The following is a 24,695-nucleotide window of genomic DNA, read 5'->3' on the forward strand; positions in this document are numbered from 1 at the left end:
GGATTCCTGAGGCTTCAGAAGCTTTTCCTGTGCTCCGCATGACAATGGCCCTTTCTCAATATACCTGGTCTGGAGCGACTCAGTTGCAAAAGCATACCATGCCCTATTTGTTCTATGTGAAGATGCTGTCAAACACCACAGGGTTTAGTGAGTTTCTATTATCTGGATGTTCCGTATAATAGGGCACATAGTGCAAGGCATCCCATAAACTTCAGTTCTTCTCATATGATGAGAGAAAGAAAATAGGGTTCAGTATTTCTCAGAATTGTACACGGCCTCAAGCTCCGACTACACGGGGTCTGCCATTCCAACGGTATTTTCCATTATCGCCTGGCATTCTGTCCCTATCACTAAGGTCTTGGTTCAGGCAAAGTGGTAGAGCTGAGTTGCCTGTCTCATCTCCAAGTGGTTTTTAGTCTTATGTTACGTTCGCTGGAATATGCTCTATGAGATGGAATTGAGAGTTCAGAATATGGATAATGAGGCAGGGCATCATTTTGAGTCAGAGGACATTTGATCTCAGGGTAGTTCCATGTTTGAGTTTGACGGTGCAGAATTCTTGAACACTAGATATTAATCACAGTAGCCTACAGAATCTAGTTGTGTTGGCTTGATCAAGAGACACATTTGCAATGGTTTAGTTTCTACCTTAGGGAACCAGCTGGTGTTGGATTCCACAATGCAGAGATCCTGGGGAAAAGGTAGACTTGTTTGTCTCAGTGCGTTTATGGGAGTGGACGCGATGCTATAATTTTGACAGCACTATTTGCAAAAATTCACTGAAATTTTGGTTCCCGGTACTTGGTGCTAAACAGTATTCTAAGATTTTTAAAGACATGATCTGTTGGATGAGGTCAAAATAGCGCTTAACTATTTTATCTACTGTAAATATATTAGCTGGAGTTTTGAAGACTATCTTAGCGTTTTGCATTATTTATCTAGGATGTGTCTTGGCCCACATGAGGCTAGTTTTAAACTAATTCTACCTTGAGCACAACACTTTCATTTCGTAAGAAGGATGTTAATTTTATGCAAATGTCCTATGTGATTTTTGAAAAGTTAGGTAAATCAGATTTTAAAACAGTAAGAAGAATGAAATACCTGCATTGTTAACTTTGCAAGAAGTTTGAAACTATCAACTTGACCCACGTTTCTGGTTTTCTTTGGTCTTTTTAAATTTTCCCTTTGTGCTCTAGCTCCAGGAAATGAGAAAACAAGTAGTGTTGGAATGCTTTTTACCGAGCCTAGTAAATTTACTCTATGGAACCTGGCCACCGCAAAGCTGAAACTGCAGTTTTTTAGCGAATGGCTTCATGTTTCAGGTTCATCATGGAAATGTTGAACTTGGGACACAACTATAACTAACCTTGGCACCAAATGGTGGCTGTCAAAGGAACTGAGGTTCCTATTTCCTCCATAGTCAAATGAGAAGTTACTTTACCTAATAAGTAGGTCACGCTGGGAATTTTAAACGTATTTATTCTTATGAACAAGAAATAGCTCCACAAGATAAAGTCACAGGGATCTAGTGCAAACTTTTCCCTGTGGACGAGACCTTCACAGAGGACGTTTTTATAAAATTGGCATTTGTCTTGTGAATGGAAAGTGTTCAGCTGAAGGCAGAATTACCTTTAAAGTGGCCTCATGTTACTCACTTGTTTTGTGTCTCATAACCACTTATGATTATAAGTCTTTATAAGCACACAGGGGACTATTGAACTACTTACCAGGTATCACTTTTGGCAGCAAGGAATTGAATAGAATAGAGACTGTTAATCATGGTAAAATTGACAAGAAATACAATAGCTAAGAACAAATGCCAAAACACCAAAATGTCACCACTTAAGCAGCCTTATGTATCTATGATAATTTAGAATAGCTAAATGAACAGCATATTTTAAAATTAGAAGTCTTAGATACCCCTATCCAAAAAACAAAAAGAAAAAGACATGGGTATCTATTTAGGAAAAAGACATTTGAATAGTAAATGAGAGAAAAACGTCTAAAGTTAAAAACAGAAAAAAAATTCTGGTCTAATATAGATTGGGCATTCTGCGTGCAAAATTTCTTGTATGTTATTTCAATAATGAAATATTTTCTACAATTTGCATTTTAAAGTTGAGACATTCACCCTGGAAAAATATATTATCAGTGAGTATAGATCACTACTTTGATTCGAGGACTATTTGGAGAATCTGGTTAAATATATGGAACTTTTTCCAGAAAAAGGCATATTAGTGGAGAATTTTAAGAGAATCCTGAAACTCTTCAAGGAACTCAAATTGTGCAGAGATTGCCCTCAGTTAGTTCATTGAATAACACATCAGAAATTAAGGTTAAAAGTTTGTTTACTCATTAGCCAATTAAATAACACACACACACACACACACACATACACACACACACACAAGGCCAGAGCATGACGGGGTACAGGCTTTGTGCTAGGTAATACTGCAGTGTGACTGACCATGAAATTTATTTCACTCTGCCTCACTTCCTAATTTTGTCTCCAAGTGGGAGGAAGCATCCTAATTCTGTTCCACTTCAAAGCTCTTAGAGTCAGGCTGTTCACATCCACTCTCTATTTTCCTTACACCCATCAGCTCTGATTGAACGTTGTTCTCTAGGGTGAAACTCTTAGCCAGGCTGGTAGGAAATGACTCTATGGCAGAGGTCAGACAGCATAGACTTGCTCTCACTTAGTTTTATTCTTTTATTAAAAACTTAGTGATTGTCTCTGGCTATGGGAAGAACAGTTGAGATCTTAATAAGAACAGCTCGTACGAGGTCGTTTTCTGCAAGTGATTGGCCCTTTGGGATACTCCCCAGATTTATTTACCCCTGGCTTATTTTCAGGCTTATTTTCAGGATAAAAATTTCCAAAAATAAGTTAACCACATTCTACCTAATTGGCTTACATTAGTTTTTTGGATGCTTAGCCCATGCCCGCAACAAAAGCCTCCAGGCTGTGTGTATTGCTGAAGGCAGTGAACCCTCAAAACACACTTGGGAGCAAACCAGACAGAGCCTTGTAGTATTTACATAAAGCCATAGACATGTCACAGCACAAATCATTTGATGGTATTTGCTTAGGTCCATCAGAGGAAAGAGTTACTACTTTCATGAAGGTCGCATCCATCACGGCATCTTTAATGGGTCATATTCTGAACTGCCTGAAGCATGGACTTTGCCCTGGTGGATTCCTAATCTTGATAGGTCTAATCAGCTCAGCTCTGGATGTCAACAGGCAAACATAGGCCCTGCGGTGCAGGAGGTCCTGCTGAATGGTGCAAAACAAAAAGGAGTGTGTATAGAGGGGAGACCACCTTTTCTAGAGCCTTTCTGACATACCTTTGACTACATAATTCCTAACTGGGCACGGATGCAGACGATATGCTTGTTTCTTCTTTTCAGCCCAAGATAACACCAAGGAAGAAATATTTTCTTCTACTTCAGCCTCCCCTGTAATCTGGCCATGCAGGCCTGAGAGAGGCTCCAAGGCATGAGGCTTCTGGGGGGTGGAAAGAATGGGTGGTAGCACTCTTTCCTAGCCCACTCTCTACCCACCAAACTCACAAATACTTTGGAGAAAGAATTTTTTAGTCTATTTTTGGATGTTCTGATGAATTTTACCACCCAACTCTCCCTCTTCAACCTTCCCACGCACAGGTCATGATTCTTCTAAAGTTGTGTAGTTTAGGATAAGACAATGACAATTTCTAGATTTGTTGACATCTTTAAGATGACTGGCTCTGCAGATAAATGCAGCAAAGAGTTTTTATTTTGGGGACCCAAAGCACACATGATATTAAGGCTTAGTGCGCCTTAAAGTTTTCTTAAAATTAATTCCATTGATTGTTAATGTTCAATTAGAAAAACTCTCTCACATCTATATTTTATAATGATGCTTTTTGAATATTTTCCACCTACAGGTGATTTACATTAGTGTTGCATACTTTACTTGCACATCAAGACAGAAGTACTGTATACCCCTAGAGTAAAAATTATAATCACGCTATTTTCACTTTCTTTTTTTTAAAATTAAAATGTAAAATGTGGTCCCTGACAACAAACATGAATTTGCCTTGTATGTATGTGGACATGTGTCAATGACGAAAGACATCTTTTCATCTGGAGGGCAGAGATACTCACACGATGTGCGCCAAGTTGAGTGGCTTCTCAGGCTGGTCAGGGAACATGGGGTGCAAGGGTTCACGGCTGGAAGCACAGCTCAGAGACTTGCTTAATGCATTAGTTAGCTTCTTAGCAGGTGATTTCTGGAAAGGAGAAGAAAGGTAGAAGTGACAATAACTAATATTTACGTAGTATTTTATGAGATGATTTGCTCTCACAATAGATGCTCGTTCACTCACTCATTCATTCACTGGTTTATGCATGAAGTCTTCTGTGCATGTCTACTCTAAGTCAGAGAGTTGGCTCAGTGCTGGGACTAAAGTGCCGGGACAAGCCACCAGAGTACCTGCTTCCTGCTGCTTAGTGTTAGCAAATGCTGTGATAAATGGAAGCAGTCACTGTGCGTAGGACATCTGAGCTGGGACTCAAGGGACCAGCAGGAGTCCTTCTGATCAAAACTCAAGGGATTGAGAAGGTAATTCCAGATGGAGGAAGAAGAGACCCCACTCTGGAGAGGAAAGCAGAAGGCAGATCACTGAAGTCCTTCTATGCCACATCAAGGACTGTGGTCTTTATCTCAGATGCAGAGGGAGACAATGAAAGAACTTAAATCATAGAGGTGACAGGGTCAGAGGTGATTCTAGAAGGATTGCTCCTGCTTAAGAACAGAAAATGATTTGGGAGGAGATAGGAGTGGACGTAAGAAGATGAGCAGAAGGTTTCACAGGCATCCAGGTGCAAAATGTTTCAGGTGTGGCTGGATACATCCAGTAAAAAGTAAAAGTGGAGCTTCAATTTGAGGCTTTAGGGTTTAAAATTCATGTTCTTTCCAGAGCATCATGATAGCTCTTTTTCATTTAGACCAGTAAGATGTTTATCTTAAAATCTTCCAGCCAAATCTATCAAAAAGAATCTATCACACTCAATAAATCTTTATGCCAACTTTTCCTTTCCGTGAGAAGCCACTTACAACTTTGTCGCTTTCTTTTACACACAGAGCCCAGAAGTGGCAATACAATGAAGTGACTTTTGTCTTCATTATTTAAAAGCTAAGTGATAGGGGGCATTTAAGAAGTCCCTCTTCTTCTGCTAGGAGATATAATTCTTAGAACATTTAAAACGCAGCCACAGCAACAGCCCTTCACCCCCATAAACACTGGAGCCTCTTTATCCTCTTGAGGAGACTGATTCTACTTTGGAAAGACATTGCCCTGCCATATAATTTTAAGAGCCCACGATCCCTAAGAAAGAGACTCCCAAACTGACTTTAGTATTTATATAAAACAACAATGAAAAAATGCTTAGTCTTTGAACACTAGCCCTCCAGGATCTGAGATAGAGCAAGTTTGAAAATTGGCAGGATGCTGACCATAAGAAAATAGAAAGTGTTTTTTCCTATCTTCTGCACTAAATTGTATTTCATGATCTGTGTTAGTATATCCATCCTCAGCATGTGACATAACCAACGGTGGGAGGTGGCATCTGAACTGGCATAAAGCCCTCAGTAGACGATGCCTTAGTGAATCACTGTGATGCCTTGAATTCACAACCTGACAGATGCTAGAAAAAAAGTAATATATTTACACTGAATCTTGGTTCCCAATAATAATTCCTAGAGAGAACATTCTGATTTAAAATGCATTTTCTGAAGACCTCCTTTATAAAAAAAGAACAGTAAGTTCCTCTTTAATAAAGACTATAGGTTAATTGAAATACAGAAAATATAGAAAAAAACTCAAAAGAAGTTTGCATTTTCTTTTAACGCAGAACTGTTCCAAGAGGGGTTGACAGGTCTGATGGTTCATGCAACAAAAACCAACCCATATATACAGCAATACTTTCACAGAAGTACAAAGAACAACATCGGGGAACTGATCTTGGAGTGTAACTGAGACACAGGTCAGCCAACTAAACTGCGTGAACAGCAAGCTCATGGGTCAAATTCCTCCCACACATCCATCACATGGACAGACACTGACAAGTCATTTTTGGCAAGTTGGTCACTCACACTATCTACAAAAAGATGATTTGCTCATATAGACACAATCTCCCCTCCTCCAAAAAAGTAAAAAAAAAAAAAAAAAAAAAAAAAAGACGCGTGGCTCACACGTCTTTCCTTTATGCTCTAGTCGCGCACTTAACAGAACTTCGGAAACCAAGAAAAAAAGAAACAAACAATAATTTTTAAGCGATTCCCACAAACAAAATAAAACAAAACTTGGAAAGAGCCTTAACCTACTGTGAAAAAGAAATTATGTTCCAGAAGGTGCTTGGTCAGTTGTTATCTAACCCATTACTGAGTTGTCTGTATTCCAAGAAGTAACATAGTTTGAGTCTTCCTATAGTTTAAGTCTTAGGAAGTGACCCTGGATTCAGATACAACAATTGAGACATCCCAGGGAGGTGGGGGGTGGGACGGAAAGGAAAGGAAGGACTGTTAGAGAAGGTAGGTTTGCTCTTTAATTCTCTCCCCATCCTTGATGTTCTCTTGCATTCTAAGCGACACTCATGCAGCCAAGTGTGTGTTGACTGGACCTGGCCTTACCCATGATGTGTACTCTTTCATTTGGTGTTGGTTGCTATGGGAACCACCGGCATGTCCCCTCCAGAAGCAGTCCTGACAGAGCTGGTAATTGTGACACTGTTGGCATCGGTAGCGGAATCCCATCATACTCTCGCTGTGGCAGTAAGAACATTCCACCGGATGGAAGACTAAGGGGGGTAGTAAATGGAGAAAAAAATGAGCAAATCAGAGTATGAGCCAGAATAAGGAAAAGTACAGCCGAATGGGAATTGCATTGTTTTGCTGTGTGCCATGATTTCAGATGATAGTCAATTTTGCCTGAGAGAAGCATCATGTTTATCCCTGGACTCTCGCTGTCCTTTTCAAGCATGTGTGTGGAAGGTGGAGGAAATGAAATGGGATAGAGGATAGGTCTTCTTTTAATACCAGATTTATGCAATGCCATTTGCTCTTTTACTCCCATCTCTTACACTACAAGAATATAAATTCCCCAAACTGACCCGTCTTTCCCCCAAACTGCTCTCTGTCTCTAGGAGACTAGCACAGCTCGCTGGAAGACTCAGAAGTACAATGATGAACACAACGGACTGTCGCATGGGTAGAGAGCAAAAACACTGGATGAGAATGGAATTTTTTTTTTAATAATGGAGTGGCTAATGGGCTTATTTCATGAGTGACATTGCCTCCATTTAACATTTTTTTTTCTTTCCTGAGAGGCAGATGGACAGGCAGATGCCCAAAGAGATGTGTAAATTATCTGAATACAGTTCTAATTCAGGTAGTTCGAGAGACGCTTCACTCTCATTGGCAGACAATTTGAATTATAAAGCAGGTGAGGTAAAATACTTGAGACTTGAAGCTAACAAATAATCAGATCCAAGTAATTGTCTACATGCTACCAAGCAATGGCCTTTGGTCAAGTTATTTATGTAACCACAATCACCGAAAGCTTTTATTTGAAGCGTATAACTACAGAAGAGCAAGGTACCATAACCTAATTTCTTTCCATCTCCTCCACCTATTCTTGTCCAAGTGCCCAGGAACAGTCAATGCCATGAATACCAGTATTGGAAGGTCATGCCTAAACATAACGCTATCATACTAAAAAATGTTATATTCATTATTGAAATTCTTCTGCGGCTAGAGCCAGTCTACAGCCACACTCCACTTGTAAGTGAGAGGCACACAGCGAGATTTAATGAGTTTATGGAATTGACTCTCCTAATTTTGCAGTGAGCCTCTAATGCCTTACGGATCAGGGAGAAAGGGTCTTTCGAAACTCAAAACGACTAAGCGACCTTGGCTTAATAACTGTAGACTTGAGAGAACAATTTCAATAATTTTAAAAACTGCTGTAGCTCAGTAGTAACTACTCACCATTTTCTACATTTGCCAGCCGATGCAGAAGGGGCAGCCAGACCAGACACTGCGGGGGAGGGTCGGACATGAGTGTGTCCAAGAAACCGTTTAAGGTGACCTTTTTCTGCATCAAAAAAACCCCACAAAAATTTAGAACAGAGAATAATGTGAATTTACCTGCTGTGTACATGCCCTTTGCGACTAAAGAAAGAGGACATTCCATTAACCTCTAATACATGAAGAACGAGAATATAGTCTAATACCTAAAGAGCTAGTTCTGAATTTAAACCATTGGTTGCTTTAACACTTAAACACACATAGGACTGGATTATCTCCATTGAGGCTGAGTCAATATTGTCATAGGGAGAGCGACAATTCTGAGAGGGTCGCTTTTGTGTATGAGGGGCAGTATGAAAACGGTAAGGAAAGACAAAGAGTAGACTTGCTCTCTACAACTTTACCCAGTCGTGGTAAAGCCACAATTCCCATAGCAGTCGCTCGGTCTTCTACATTTGTAGGACAACTTCCCTTCTAAACTTTCTCCACTTCTGTAAGTACTAAATACTTCATGGTTAATGTGAATGGTTCTTGCCATACAAGATTAGGAGGAAATCCTGTGAGGAGGGAGTGACCCTTCGCTGTTAGAACAGTCTACAGTTTCAAAAATTCTTTTTCCCTTCTTGATATATCTTTCCTCTTAACTCAGTTTGCATCTGTCTGCATTATCCTGGTCCTTTCTGATATGGAAAAGGAATGGATTTTAAATTTCCTTCAAAATGACAAAAATAAGAAGTTATATGAATACATGATATTATAGCAGGATGAATAACAAAAAATAACAGGTTTATATGCAAAAATCACTATTTTATTTGAAATTTTGAATTGTAATATCAGATGGATGGGGTAGTTTTTGGTTTGCTTGCTTGTGTTTTTTTTAAATTTTATTTTAATTCCAGTATAGTTAACACACAGTGTTACATTAGTTGCAGGTGTACAATATAGTGATTCAACAATTCTATATGTTACTCAGTGCTCATCAAGATGAATGGTACTCTTGGGGCGCCTGGGTAGCTCAGTTGGTTGGGCGAAAGTCATGATCTCACAGTTTGTGAGTTCGAGCCCCGCGTCAGGCTCTGTGCTGACAGCTCACACCCTGGAGCCTACTTCAGATTCTGGGTCTCCCCCTCTCTCTACCCCTCCCCTGCTCACGCTCTGTGTCTCTCTGTCTCTCAATAATAAATAAACATTAAAAAACAACATGATGGTACTCTTAATCCCCATCACCTATTTCACTCATCCCCCCACCCACCTCCCCTCTGGTCACCATATGTTCTCTACAAAAGAACCCCCCAAAAAAGAAAGCAATCTTGAAAAATCTTGAAAAAGAAAAACAAAGCTGGAGGTGTCACAATTCTAGATTTCAAGATATACTACAAAGCCATAGTAATCAAAACAGTATTGCTGGCACAAAAATAGATACTTAGATCAATGGAACAGAACAGACAGCCCAGGGATAGATTTATATCTTTAGATAAGAAATCGGTTGTGAAGAACTATCATACCTTTTCAAGGCACCTATCTGATACTAGTCCTTGTAGTTTCACACACAAAATATTTTGGTACTCTTTAATTAATTTTTTTTATCAGCAGATAGTTACAATGGTAGCTTTCCCTCAAAATACTAGATAGCTTAAGTATTATAGGGTGGTAACATTATTATTAAAAGATATTTATGTAGGGGCGCCTGGGTGGCTCAGTAGGTTGTGTCCGACTTTGGCTCAGGTCATGATCTCATGGTCTGTGAGTCTGAGCCCCTCATTGGGCTCTGTGCTGACAGCTTGGAGCCTGGAACTGCTTTGGATTCTGTGTGTCCCTCTCTCTCTGCCCCTCCTCCCCCTCTCAAAAATGAATAAACATTGGGGCGCCTGGGTGGCTCAGTCGGTTAAGCGGCCAACTTCGGCTCAGGTCATGATCTCGAGGTCCGTGAGTTCGAGCCCCGCGTCGGGCTCTGTGCTGACAGCTCAGAGCCTGGAGCCTGTTTCAGATTCTGTGTCTCCCTCTCTCTGACCCTCCCCCGTTCATGCTCTGTCTCTCTCTGTCTCAAAAATGAATAAACGTTAAAAAAAAATTTTTTTTAAATGAATAAACATTAAAAAAAGCTATTTATGTAAAGTATAAGTAATGAGACAACATTTTTAAAGAAGTTACCACAATTTGTAGTATCTGAAGTAATCCTGTCTTTCAAAATAATTACTTGGAATGGCTTGTACTTTCTCCAATGAAGCAATGCAAACAATTTTAGAATTTCATCATTCAAACTGCTGTTATAGCCAGTTTATGAAGCACAAATATAAACTGGTCTTATTATTTATTTATATTTGTGTTGCCTCTTTCTTATACTTAAAAAAATCTTATCCATTTTGATCATGAGACTGGCTGAAAATCACTCCTGGAAGTCTCCAAAAATGCTATTATGATTTCAACACATATAAATTTTTCATCATTGAGGATATATAAGAAAATTATGGAATAAGACAGTCTATAAGATATTTCAAAAGGAACTTTGTGCTGTGGTAACATCATATATAAATCTTATTGAACAGGTAGGTTGTATTAAAATAAAAGACAGTCATCAAAGGGTGCCTGGGTGGCTTAGTCAGTTGAACATCCAACTCTTGATTTTGGCTCAGGTCAATATCAATGGTTGGTGAGTTTGAGCCTCACATAGGGCTCTGCACTGACAGTGTGGAACCTGCTTGGGATTATCTCTCTCTCCCTCCCCGCCCCCCCTTCTCCCTCTCGTTCTACTCCTCCCCCACATGTGCATGCTTAAGTTTTCTTTCTCTCTCTCTCTCTCACAAAATAGATAAACTTAAAAAAAGTCATCTAGAGAAACAAGAAACAAAATGAACTATTGGAACTACACCAAAGTAAAAAAACTTCTGCAGAGCAAAGGAAACCATCAACAAAACAAATAGACAACCTACAGAATGGGTGAAGATATTTGCAAATAATACATCTGATAAGGCGTTAACACCCAGATTATATAGACAATTACACAACTCAACACCAAAAAACCAAATAATCCAATTAAAAATGGGCAGAGGACCTGAATAGATATTTTTTCCAAAGAAGATATACATATGGCCAAGAGACACATGAAAAGATGCTCAACATCACTAATCATGAGAGAAACGCGAATCAAAACCACGGTGAAATTTCACCCCACACCTATCAAAATGGTTAGAATCAAAAAGACAAGAAATAACAAATGTTGGCGAGGATGTGGAGAAAATGGAACCTCAGGCACTGTTGATGGGAATTAAGTTGGTGCAGCCACTGTGAAAAACAGTATGGATTAAAAGTTCTATTAAAAATAGAACTACCATATGACTCAGTAATCCCACTAGTGGGATTCACCCAAAGAAAATGACAATACGAATTCAAAAAGATATATGCACCATTGTGTTTACTGCAGCATTATTTACAATAGCCAAGATATGGAAGCAGTCCAAGGGTCCATCCATAGAGGAATGGGTAAAGAAGCTGAAAAAAATTAGGCTAATAAACTTGTGTTTTGAATTAATTCACAGTATTTTAGCAGTTAATTTCAGTTAAAAGGGAAGACTCACTCTTTTTTTAAATTTATTTATTTTGAGAGAGAGAGAGTGAGAGAGAGAGCAAGTATGAGCAAGAGAGGGCCCGTCAGAGAGACAGAGAGAGAGAATCCCAAGAAGGCTCCTTGCTGTAAGCACAGAGCCCGACATGGGGCTCGATGTGGGGCTCGATCTCACAAACTGTGAGATCATGACCTGAGCAGAAATCAAGAGGTAGTCACTTAACTGACTGAACCACCCACGTGCCCCAAGACTCACTAACTCTTAAATCAGTAAAATTCAGTATGGTAAGCATTTGTCATGTGCCTTTTATGAGATAGGGAAACAACCTGTTTAAGATATGAAGATGGTTAAGGTAGGAGGCTTTATGTCTTTTGTAAAAGGCTTCTTGGGGAAAGCAATGTTTGGGCAAGAAAAAGGAGTTGGAGGCAAGGAATGGGAGGACATTGGAGACAGAGAAGCACAGATTCAGAAAACGGAGTGGTTGGAGCAGGAACGGAGATAGAAGGCTGCATCTGGAGGCAGAGGGGTGAGCTGGAGAAGGATGGAAGGGCTCTCAGAGTCTGGAAGAAAGGGAGATTCATCCTGCAGGCGATTAGGCTGCTCAGCAGGTGAGTGGCAGGGTTAGATGGGGTGTTGTGAGGGATAGATGAGAAGAAACGAAGCCTCCTTCATGTTCTCTCTGTGCAGTTTTACCCTGTTGTACTACTGTATGCATTTTGAGAACCTCTGAAGATGCCTCTTGAGAATGGCTTTCGGAAATAGTCTGGAATGCAATGGGGCGTGCACCAAATAAACAAATCCAGGGGCCGGGGGCCAGGGTGGAGAATAATACAATAGGGCAGGCAACAGGTGCTGATGAGGAAAGTGACTGGAGACACGTTTAGAAGGTGAAATGAGCAGGACTTGTGGACTGATGAGAGCTGCTGGGTGAGGAAGTGGTGTAGAAGGAGGCTTAGGCGATGGAACCCTTCTGATGTTACCAACTCAAAGGGAGATCTAAAGGGGAGCATGCTTCATCTGGAGGCAGAGATGAGGGACCTAAGCTGGCCTGGGGGTGGGGGAGTGGGAGAGGTCAGAAAGGCTGTCTGGATGACTCAACACGGGAGCAGAGTTAGCACTTAGTGTATCAAACCATCCCATCTCTCATTGGTTGTTGTGTACAGTTGTGATTCTACATAAATCCATGACCTGCAGGGATCTGAGGCACTTTTGACCTCCTAGGTCACAAGTAAACAGATGCATGAAGTTTACTAGCCAGGCAGTTAAATGCAGCTTCTCACTAGCTGCTCTGCACTGATTTCTTATTTAAGGGGTCCTTTTAGAGGACATTCTTGGTTAGTTTGGATTTTTTAAAAATTTTAAACAAACCTTCAGTTTATGGATTTGTAAACTACCATTGCATCACTCCAGAGAATGGTGCCAGACATGAAGACTTTCTACGTGACTGGACAGGTATAAACACAGAAACCCTCAAGCACTAAATAGCTTCTCTGGGCTAATTTGTACCACCCTCAGTTAAAACATGTAACCCTGAACCCCTAATGCATCACGTTGTGGGGGATGCAGGCATCCGTGTCTGTCATATTTTGGGCCTCCCTGATGGTGTGTTACACGTGGTATGCGATTCCTTTCTTGTTTCCTCTGCTAGACATTGGAGAAGCTTGGCGCTGGCCCAGACTTAACGTTTCATACGAGGCTGAGTGACAATTCGGCCCTTTTGATCCTACAGTGATAATCGCAGGCATGACGCCGAGGGTATAGGGTTGTCGTAAGGATTGCATTGGACAATTCGAGTAAAGAACTTAGCATGGTGCCTGGCTCACGGTCAGGAGCCACCAATTATTATTTTCCAGGTATGCTGAGTTCAGTTCCTGGTTCAGAGGTCAGTTGTCAGAGACTGGACGATGCGCTACAGTTTATCATGAAGAATTTGTCTAAGTAGTGACTTGGAGGAACATACAGAAGAAAAACTACTGTTTGAGAGATATTTCCTTTAACATGTCCTTCCCCCTGACCCCTCCCCCCCCCCCCCCCCCCCCCCACCTACCTGTTGAGAGAAACAGGATCTAGCTGACTGTTCTGTGTAACCAAATGAAGGACCTTCAAAAACCGCCGTGGGTAGTTTGAGAACTTCCCGCAGGAACTGATCATATCGTCCATAGACCATCACCCCACTGGAGTCAGAAATCATTGAGAAAATATCTGACGGAAGGGAAAAGGAAAGATATTTATTCATCACTTAAATATTCCCCACTGTTTCAGTGCACCATATCTGCTGCAAATAACCGAAAATGTAGCAGAATAAGTAATTTTTTTCTATGAAAGAGTAACATAAAGGTTAATTGTTATGCTGAAGTATTCCTGGCATTGTGTTTCCTTTGGTGTCTTTTAGGTAGCTGATTCTGGAACACAGCATTGTGTTGGATAAAATTAGCATATTTTGATAAGACAGAGAATATCCCATTTTTATTTTAAGGTCAATTATCAACTCACACATCACTCAATGGAAGGGATTTTTGTATATCTGAGGAATCTGCTGACCTCATTGAAACACACAATGAACATTTTCTACAACAATGGGGTATGTATGTATGTATCTAGCTAGCTATTTGCCCATCTATATTATCACAAAAACCTTTGAGTTTTGGTTTAAGGTACTGAAAAATGAAAGATGCAATGGGGATAAGAACATAATGAAAACACTTGATTAACTTCCCACAGAAGCAGAAAACTTTCTATAAATCACAGTGTGCTAGGTGGAAGGTACGTACTTGATTTACAGGGAAGGGTCTTTTGACTCACGCAGTTGGGGGGAAGCCTGGCCTTGGGGAAGATCAATGAGGTAAAGTCAGAGTCCCAGACAGAGCCCGGGTCTTCATTGAACCTCTGTTCTTCCGCTTCTGCCACTATGGGCACTTAGTGATATTAACGGCATAATTTCTCAAGGTACTTTATAATTCCTCTGTGGAAGTCACTATGGGAATGAAAGCGTCTGCTATCGTAGTTTGTCACTGTGCGAGACTGTGACTAGGAGGGTACAGCTGTTGGGACAAACTGTTGTAAATTCAACATGCTGCCTCTGTTCAGTTTGGGCTTAATGTCTCAAGGTCAAAATGCAGTGTGGGGACATGGTTTTTACACTGCAGTCAGATGTTAAGCACATTACAGGCTTTAGCTGGATTATGTTTTGAGGCTGTGAATTGGCGCTCATTTCCTTCAAATACTCCAGTTCTAAAGGATTTCTACTGTTTCAAATAGTTTATCAATTATGAGGCTAAAGAAAATTCACCCAGGCAACAAAATTAATGTTGTTTTCATTTGCCTTCACAACTGTCAACTTGGTGAATTTTCTCTCTTATGTTTCATTTTAACTGATTAAAAAAAAAAAAAAAAAGGGGCGCCTGGGTGGCGCAGTCGGTTAAGCGTCCGACTTCAGCCAGGTCACGATCTCACGGTCCGTGAGTTCGAGCCCCGCGTCGGGCTCTGGGCTGATGGCTCGGAGCCTGGAGCCTGTTTCCGATTCTGTGTCTTCCTCTCTCTCTGCCCCTCCCCCGTTCATGCTCTGTCTCTCTCTGTCCCAAAAACTAAATAAAAAACGTTGAAAAAAAAAATTTAAAAAAAAAAAAAAAAAAAAAAGCAAAAGAAAGAAAGAAAAGAAAAAAAGTTGCCCAAAGCAAAACACTCTTATGTAATCCCATATATAGAAACTCAAGAATTCCAATAAAAAGAGGGAAAAGGAAACCCAGGAAAAGTAAGTGGACTTTCTTATAGGAGCGTAGGAGCTGACACCTTGTGTGTTTTTAGACAGGTTGGTTAACTACAATTGGGACATCCTGACCATCTTCTGGGCTTTATTTCTAGGGCAGGACACAGTTTTGAAGAGTCGCCTAGGCCTTTCAAATCTCCCACTGAAAAAATTTAGACAACATTTCTAACTAGAGCAAAGGCAGAAGGAGTACCAACACTGACCTTTCACAAACTTGAAGCTCATATTAAACCCCTTTGTGTTGATGAAGTTTTGCTAAGCAATAGCCGAACTAGGGCTAGGTCACTGGGATTAATGGGACGTGGCTGTTAATGGCCACTCTGGTTTTTAAAAATAAACGAGGGAACTCTGAGGAAGCTATCAAAATGATATGTGTGTACCTGAGTCCTGGGCTTTCTGTTTTATATATATATTGTTATATGACTATATATATATATATATATATATACACACACACACACACACACACACATATGTATATAGCCATATATACTATGCAATATGCTGATAATATGTAATATATGTGTATGTAATAAAATATAAGGCTACTTCAAAGATTAGTTAATGGATGAAAAGCATGCAGATGTAAAAGACACAGAATAGTGCTTGGCCCCTAGTACGCAGTACAGAAATGTTAGTTACTTTTACTATTGATTTCTTTTCACGTTTTTTCTGTCATTTACTTCATATGCTTAGACACTGCCTCCCCAATGGGATTGCTCTGTAATGTTCCCAATCATACTCTAAATCACCACTGTGATTTAGATACATACAATAGATCAGAAGAATTTACATTCATTGATTCATTCAACTAAAATTCACTTAGCACATACTAAATGTGTAAAATTGTGCTAAGCAATGAAGGTACAGAAAAATCAGGACATAGTTCTTTTTTTGTATTTATTTTTTTAGTGAATTAAAACAAAATTTTATTTCTAAATGGTATCAAACTTAACAAAAAATTGCAAGAATAAGAGTACTCCAAAGGACACTCACATACCCTTTATCCAGATTCATCTATTAACACTTTATTCCATTTATTTTATCATTCTATCATCTATCCATCTATCATCTGTCTACATCTACTTGTCCGTGTGTACATATGTATGTACAAACATGTTTTCTGAATTGAGACTAATTTGCATATATCATGGCCTTTACCTCTGAACACGGCCGTGGGTCCTCCCTAAGAATAAGGGTATGTCCTTTTATGAGACTACAGCAAGGGTTAGCAAACTTTTTTGGTAAAGGGCCAGATAGTAATATTTTAGGTTTTGTGGACCACACATGGTCTCTGTCACACATTCCTCTTTGTACTTTATACAACCCTTTAAAAATGGGAAAACTATTCTTAGCTGATGGGCCATAGCGTGTTGACCCTGGATTACAGTGTAGTTATCCACTTCAGTATATGTAACATTGATACGCTAATCTTATCTAATATTATCTAGCCTACTGGCCATATTCCAATTTTGTGAATTGGTCAGTGACAGGGCATAGATTTTGACCTCTGGGAGGTCCCAGTCCCCTGGGGATACAGAGACATGCTTACATAGTGCATCATATGACATCATAAATTGTAACACGGTGGCGTGAATACCAGAACAGTAGGGTGTACAGGAGGCAGCAAGGGTTCAAAGAGGGTTTCCAGAGTGAGGAGTGGGTCAGGGAAGACTTCCTTTCACAGGTGACTTTTAGGTCTTCTTAGGTGATAGAGGTGGCTTCTAGGCCAAGTATAAAGGACAATCAGGGGTCAGTGAAGCTTTAGGAAATAGCACCAGGATGTGCACAGGCATGCTCAAGCATGATGCACTCAAGCTCTTCAAGTAGTTCATTGTCAAGGGGCCTTGGGTGCACATAAGGGCTCGGTGGGAGATGAGGCAGAGATATGAAGAGCTTCTAGCCTCTTCTAAGGAATTTAGGTGGTGTCCAGGAGATGTTGGGGAGATACTAAAGACTTAAGGCAGGCCAGTGAGTCAGAAATATTACCGTGGAGGTAGGTGTGGAGGCAAAACAACCAGTTCCATTATAGAAACTCAACAAATCCACGGTGTTTGCTATAATGCTGGTCTTTTAAACAAAACCAAACAAGCCCTCCTCAGAAGCTTTAGAACAGCACCTGATTTTCTAGGCTAATGGCATTAAATTCAGAATTCCTTATGGTTCTTAGGACTATCTGGGAGCCCCGAGAAAGAAGCATAAACAGGTGCTCCAACTCATGACAACAGTAGCTTATAACTGGACCAAGAACAATTTGACAGAAACAGGTATTTTATTCCGTCAAGTTTATGTTTAGGTCCGTGTGTGCTATGGCTGCAGGGGGCGCCCTCACACTCTAGGCAGCTCGGAGGCACGCAGTGGACACCCTGCACAATTGGTTCCTGGTGGCCCTGAGCACTGGAAATGGTGATGCAACATGGAGTTGTTGTCCTTTCTAATGCATTTTAAAGCACTTTGAAAAATTCAGTTGGAAATTTTCTGTTTTCTGCTTTTTGCTTTCTCAAATTCCTAATTTGTTTTCAGCAATTACTCTTGCCCCACACTCACCGGCAGGGGCTAGTTGGAACAAACTAAATATCCTTCATCCCTATGCACAAAAACAGAAAAATTGCCAGACAAGCACAGCTGGCCTATTGGCTGAAGGGAATTAGAACTTAAAGAAGGGAAAACAAAAACCCTCAAATCCTGAGAAATTCCATATCCTTTCATTTGATTTTTTCTTTTTGACAAAAGCAATGCAGAAAATCATTACTTCGCCTGTTTTATCATTAAGTGCAGCCGAAGCCGGGAAAAGAAGACCAAAGAAAACAGAATCCTGCTCGGCAAGAGTCAGCCACTGTGGTCTACGGGCAGATTTGCCTATATTTGCATATTTAGTTAATAGTTACCACTGAAATTAAAAATATCAGTGACTCAAGATATGCATTTTTGACTATTAACATTTTGGAGAGATTCTTCCAACCAAACTGCTTTCAGTTAAACTGTTTTTATCAAAGTGCTCTCAATCGACTAACTAGAATACCACTAAAACCTTCCTGGGATTAAGTACACAAAGAGTGACTCCTGAGCCCCAGAGCTGGGGACATATTAGGCTGTGATTCAGGTCCACTGCTCTGGGAGAGGGCAATGTGATATATCTCAAGATCGCACTCTCTGGTTTTGTTGTTCTACAGAAGTTGTGACACCGAAACTTATTTCCGCAGACTGGAGAACATAGTTTACTCCCAGTGAGACTCATGTGTTTAACTTCTTTCACTGTGCTGAAAAGGATTTACTTTGGCCACAGATAGCATGCATGCTTTGCTCACTGATGGTGGGGTGAGGAGAAAGCACCCTAGCAACTACATTCTTTGCTTTGAATTCCTGGATGTGCCGGGTTTTGACACTTGGTGAAGATCTGCTCAGAAACTTAGTCACCTTGAGCTTAACTCTGCAGACACAGGTTGCTTGTTTACCTAACAACCATTCCCTTTGTCTTTATTGGCCCCAAGTTTCTTCCCGGGCTAAGAAGGGAAAGCAGAGGTCTTTCCCAGCCCAGGGGGCATAGGTGGGCTCCTCCCTCACCATCATGGGCACCCCTTTCTTGTTACCAGTAACTGGTGTAGCAACTGGTTTCTGATGCCACACTGGGGGCTGGGGGCCTCTGGAGTGAGATGGGACTCTTGAGATTGCAGTATCCTTTTTCCCCCAGCAGAGGGACAAAATCTGACACTGAGGAAGCCTGAATGGAGAGATGGACAGCACTGTGAACCTTGCTGGCACAGCATTAATTAGCCTGGTTCATGCAAGGCCCCAAGGACCCCAAGGAAGGTCAGAAAACTGGTTCTCTTAGTTAAGTTCCTCAAACGTGTTTTAATATGGAATCTTTTTGTCTATGTGCCTATTAATATAACATTGAGTAAGTATTTGGAAATGTTTCTCAAGACTTAAAAAAAAAGTATCTGATGTCCTCAGCATAAGTGGCCAATCATGACATGAGATCATCAGGCAAGGCCTTCAAGATTTTTTCCTCTGCCCTGGTTCATTTCGCTAAACTTTCTCCTCTCAGCCGAACCCCGAAGGAAATGCTTCCTGGATTACTCTGGAGCTATGCTTCAAAAAAGGACATTGGGGGGAGCCTGGGTGGCTCAGTTGGTTAAGCGTCCCACTTCGGCTCAGGTCACGATCTCACAGTTCGTGAGTTCGAGCCCCGCGTCGGGCTCTGTGCTGACAGCTCAGAGCCTGGAGCCTGCTTCACATTCTGTGTCTCCCTCTCTCTCTCTGCGCCTTCCCTGCTCATGCTGTGTCTCTCTCTGTCTCAAAAATAAATAAACATTAAAAAAAATTTTTTTTTTTTTTAAAAAAGGACATTGGTCCCATCACCTTCTCATTTCACTACTATCCTCAATTAAGCACTGAGGCAGATAGTTTTTAATTTTCAAAATCTCTTTCGGGATAACTAAAGAGAAACTAAACTCTCCCTTGTCAGGTCTGCTTGGGCTTCTCTGAATCCTTACTTCACTTGGCTCGTCCATGAAAGGAGGTTCCCAGGGTGAGGGGAGATGTGTGGTTGTGGGGTTTCCATGTGCCTTCCACCACTTATCTACTGGCCCAATGACAGAACTCTGCTGTGCAGCATGTCTGGGGAAATTCCAGAGGATTTTTTTTTTTTCTTTCTGTATCTTCCTTCATTTTTCAGTCTTGGTGCCTCAAGAAGCAAGAGATCACACTCAAAAGCTGACAGGCAGCAGGTGAGAAAAGAGCCTGGAGGCGGCGAATCACAGATGATTAGAGCTGGGAGGGAACCTCCAGGTGTCTAACAAAATCCCCAAGTTTGGGACAGAGATGGAAGCTGAGGACTAAAGAAGTGAGGTAATGTCCACAGAATAACTCAGCAAATTAGTCACATGGCTGGGCTTGCAAGCTGGGGTTCCCGGTTCCATGACAGTGCTCCTTTCCCACACAGCATTACAGCCCAAACTCATAATATTTCAGGTAAGGGAAAGGGGTTAAGTGGAAATTTTTCTTTTAAACACTGCATCACTTAAAAATAGTTAGAAATGAAAATTCTTGCCCCCTCGTCCCACCTTCGGTCTTCTGAATCAAAAACTCTGGGAGTGGTACCCAGAAATCTGTAGTTTAAAAAGCTCTCCTGATGATTCTATAGATCCACAAATTTCAGAACCACTAGAGAAAAAAAAAAAGTCACGTTCAAATCCTGGTGCCATCTCAGCTATAATGACTTCATTCTACCCGAGTCTCAGCTTCTTTACCTAAAGCAAACAAAATGCCTGTGTTTTCTTGGTTAAAAAACTACCACATTTAGTGACAAAATGTACATAAAAGGCCCACAATCACTTGATGCACCCTAGCTATCAAGTTTTTATTGGAATCCAGTTAATTCTCAGTCTATAGCGTCTCTGTGTGATTCTTATGCCTGTAACCCTGGCAATGTCTATTTTGGAACCTTCGGAATTCCCAGTGACTTGAACAGCACCGGCTGAGAATAATGAGGAAACGTGCCAGGAGTTTTGGCTTTGGATTACCTAAAAAAAGAAGGCTTCCCGACATGGTCTTCATGTCCCTGTGACGATGGACTTATACCTGTGAGGCAGCACAGTACAATCAACTTGAAAGAGTATATATCTTACTTTAATATTACAAAAAGCCTAGTGGGTGATAGTCAACAGGTTGTAACATACTAATCCATAAGTAGAAGGAAAATATTAATATCATTAACATTTACCTAATATGAAAATATTTCTTTGACACAATGCAAAGATCCATGAAGATTGTATCTCAAGTAGCTCTCGTAGAATGAGGAAAGTCAAAATGGGTGGCAGGTCACAGAGGAAATGGGGAAAGGAGAATGGTATACGGGAGGGATCGGCGAAGAGAGACACAAAGAATAACTTACATCTTAATTTGTCCATGATCTTCCCTCCACACAACGTGGCTAAAGCCATTTTGACAGCAAATACTGAAATTTTACCATGGCCTTCCCTGTTTAATAACAGAAAAAAAGAAAAAAAAAAGATGTCATTTGGAGAACTTCCAGTAATGCGATTTGACATTTTCTGTTCTGTAGAAATCATAGGACACCGTAGCTGCATACATTATGTGAACATAACCATTTTAGAAAAGACCATGAATACAACTGAACACAAGTTTCTGAAAAGCTGACTATTCAATGTTTCATTTTTTCAAGAGATAGCAGAATCTTCAAGTTATTCTTTGTCTATGTCACTTGTTCAAAGCATGAGCTGGCAGCTAGAGGGATATGTACTATTTAGCCATGGATTACAATTACAGAACATGATTTTCACTTGGGGTTTCATAAAATAATTTTATGCATGATGATTCCACAGTCTCCATAATTTAATTAAACATGGTTTCAGGAAAAAAAAAATTGGTAGGAGAATTCCTGAATTTTATTAGAGTAACTATGGGGATTTTTCCATCACACCTTTTTTTTCTTCACCCATCATTTCCTACCCACAAGCTGTGTTTGTGTGATACATTTACTTTCCAAAGAGAGTTGATATTTTAAAGGGGCCATAGTAAGAGCTCTGTTTGAGCTCCTTCTACCAAATTGACATTAGAGCTGCCAAATCTTCATCGATTCAGGAAGTGTAACTGACTTGTCCTTCACAAACTGTGATATAAAGGGCACACTGTAAGAAGTATAATATTTCAGCTAAATGATTTTGCAGCTGGGATAAACTGTTCGTTCTTGTATCCTTGGAATCAGAAAGTGTATCACATTAGTAACTCATTTCTTTGATAGTTGCTCCTCTTAAGAATGATCAACGGAGTTATTTTAAATAATAATGTGGCTTAAACGTAAGTAAAGTCAGTACTGACAAGGGTTTAATATATAGAATAAATCATTTATATGACTAAGATCCGTATATATGACATTTTAGAGGAATAAGGTGAAATAAACAATTGTGTCTTTGTTCCTTATTAGACTCCAGAGATAGATGATGTTATTCATCCTTGCTGCTGTCATTCTTAGCATAGTAAGTACCTCAAATACAGCCAGCCAGAATGTGAAAGTGACTGAGCCCTATGCTGTTTGCTCTCCCGTTTATATTTCTAAGCCTAAGCACCAGATCTGTGTAATTAGTTATTGGATACCTCATGTCAAACTAAGTATGTTCAAAGTAGAGCTCGTTATCCTTACAAAGCCCTCCCATAATACTCAGACCAACCCACTACTATCTGCTTCTGGTTGTTAGTCCCTCTTCTGGTTGTCAGACTCACCATGCACCTAGTTACCCAAAAATGAACTCTGGAGTAGGGGTTAACCTTGACTTTGTTCTCTTCCTTAATTCACCACCACCTGAAATGTGTGAGGGACTCAAATATACGTCTGAACTGTACATTAAGGCCATTCCCTGCTTTCCATTCCAACTGCCATTGCTTTATTAGCTCTTGCTTGAACACTGTAATAATTTCTTAAATGATCTCTCTGCTTGCACACTCACATCACAAAATCGACCATACTATTTTTTTTTTTATGTTTACTTTTGAGAGAGAAAAGAGAGAGAGAGACAGTATGCAAGCGGGGGCGGGGGGGGGCAGTGCTGAGAGAGAGGGAATCATGGAATCCGAAGCAGGCTCCAGGCTCTGAGCTGGCAGCACAGAGTCCAACGTGGGGCTCGAACCCACAAACGGAGAGATCGTGACCTGAGCCGAAGTCGGATGCTCAATCAACTGAGCCACCCAGGCACCCTGATGATATTATTTCATTATTTAAAACTCTAATTGCTTCCGTTTGCCTACAGGCTATGATTACAAGTTTATCTGTGTTCTCCAGTCTTCCCTGCTACCATTTCTGTTGAACCTCACTCCATAGTCCCATGTTTAATGCCCCTGCCCTTCCTACCACCTTTTGCCCAGGACTCTGTCACCTGTTCATCAAAGACTCAGCTCCATATATCATCACTCCATTTGCTCTGAAAACAGCTTTTCCCCTGGATGTGCAGGCAAATGCTCTTCCCTCCACTTCTACTTACTATTTGGCACCTATCACACTGAGTGACCTTTGTTTATTTACATACCTGCATGTAATTTGACCCCACACTGTGAGATTCCTGGGGGCAGAGACCATATATGTCTTCTCAATTAGTTGAATTCCTACAGCCTTGTACTTCGTCTCCCCCATAATTAGTGAACAATATATTTCTTATATTAATTAATGACTATTAATCTTTATGATAGGTGCCCCTAGAATTTCAAATGGCCACTCATTTAGTTGTTTGCTAATTTGGGAGCAGGTAGCTGTAATAAAAACGCGATGCTTTTGTCAAAAAAAAAAAAACCTCATTCACAATTATTCCATGTGCATTGTATTCCCAACTGCATGGATAACTTGAAGTATCAAAAATTTATTCTAGGAAATCATTAGTTCCCTTTCCTAAGCTGAAACATGGTTCAAATTATGAGAACAGGGAAATCTACAAAATGTGGAAGAACAGGAGAAATGCCAATGATAAGGTTTTCTCCAAAATGCAGAGAAATTGAGGAGCATTATATGTGAGATTTCAAGAGCAATACAAGTTTCTTTCAATGAATCAGAGAGAACAATTTAACTCAAGAAAGAGGATAGACCACAGATAATGATAGAACAGAGAGTTCTCCACAGGATGAAATGATGATAGCTCACAGATGAATTCTTAAGCCTTAGCTTTTAATGAAGAAGATCCTAGGGAGATCGCCAGTTCTGTATTGTTCTTGGAAATGCAAGATTAATGCTATTACATCCAGGAGTGGTTGTATCAGAGCTATTCTGCCAAATTGACACAATAAATCTAGATAAATCACCAAGTGGAGGGCAGCTCAATGAGAGTTTTGCAGGAACTCAAGGGTGAAATTAGGCCACTGGAATGTATTGTTATGCAAGCCACTGTGCCATATTGCAAAGGTGACCCTGGTCACAAAGAAGGATTCAGGGGGTATGCAGGAATGTAGATCTCCATAAGCACACCAATATTGGGTGAATTTAGACCTTGCTCAGCCCTAGCAGTGGATAAATCTTGAAGGAATTTAAGGAGTGAGTGGAGACGAATGATGTCACAATGGAAAAGGGGGACACACCAAGGACTTAAATACAAATGGATCTTTTTAAAGAACATTTTCAGTAGATAAAACAGGATGAAGAAAAGGGTTGGGGAGAGAGATTTTCTAAAGACGTTTGACAAGATTCCACACCGAGGGCCATTACTTAAACTCATCTTGGGATCAGGGTCCTGTGTGTGTGTGTGTGTGTGTGTGTGTGTGTGTGTGTGAGAGAGAGAGAGAGAGAGAG

At 40.5% G+C, this 24,695-nt stretch overlaps 1 protein-coding gene across 30 annotated transcripts in view; it reads right to left on the minus strand.

The window, feature by feature from the left end:
• DTNA (dystrobrevin alpha) overlaps positions 1–24,695 on the minus strand; it is a 359,115-nt gene that overhangs the window by 65,041 nt on the left and 269,379 nt on the right. For all 30 annotated transcript variants that reach the window (XR_009250990.1, XM_058692367.1, XM_058692382.1 and 27 more), the window contains 5 exons: positions 21,300–21,385; positions 13,685–13,839; positions 8,036–8,141; positions 6,680–6,846; positions 4,153–4,277 (listed from right to left, as the gene is read on the minus strand). Coding sequence is in view for 29 of the 30 variants with exons in the window: in XM_058692367.1 (XP_058548350.1) it covers positions 4,153–4,277; positions 6,680–6,846; positions 8,036–8,141; positions 13,685–13,839; positions 21,300–21,385 (639 nt within the window). In the remaining variant the exon portion in view is untranslated. The remainder of the gene's footprint in view (positions 1–4,152; positions 4,278–6,679; positions 6,847–8,035; positions 8,142–13,684; positions 13,840–21,299; positions 21,386–24,695) is intronic.

This window comes from Neofelis nebulosa, chromosome 11, assembly GCF_028018385.1.
Source record: "Neofelis nebulosa isolate mNeoNeb1 chromosome 11, mNeoNeb1.pri, whole genome shotgun sequence".
Classification (NCBI taxonomy): Eukaryota; Metazoa; Chordata; class Mammalia; order Carnivora; family Felidae; genus Neofelis; species Neofelis nebulosa.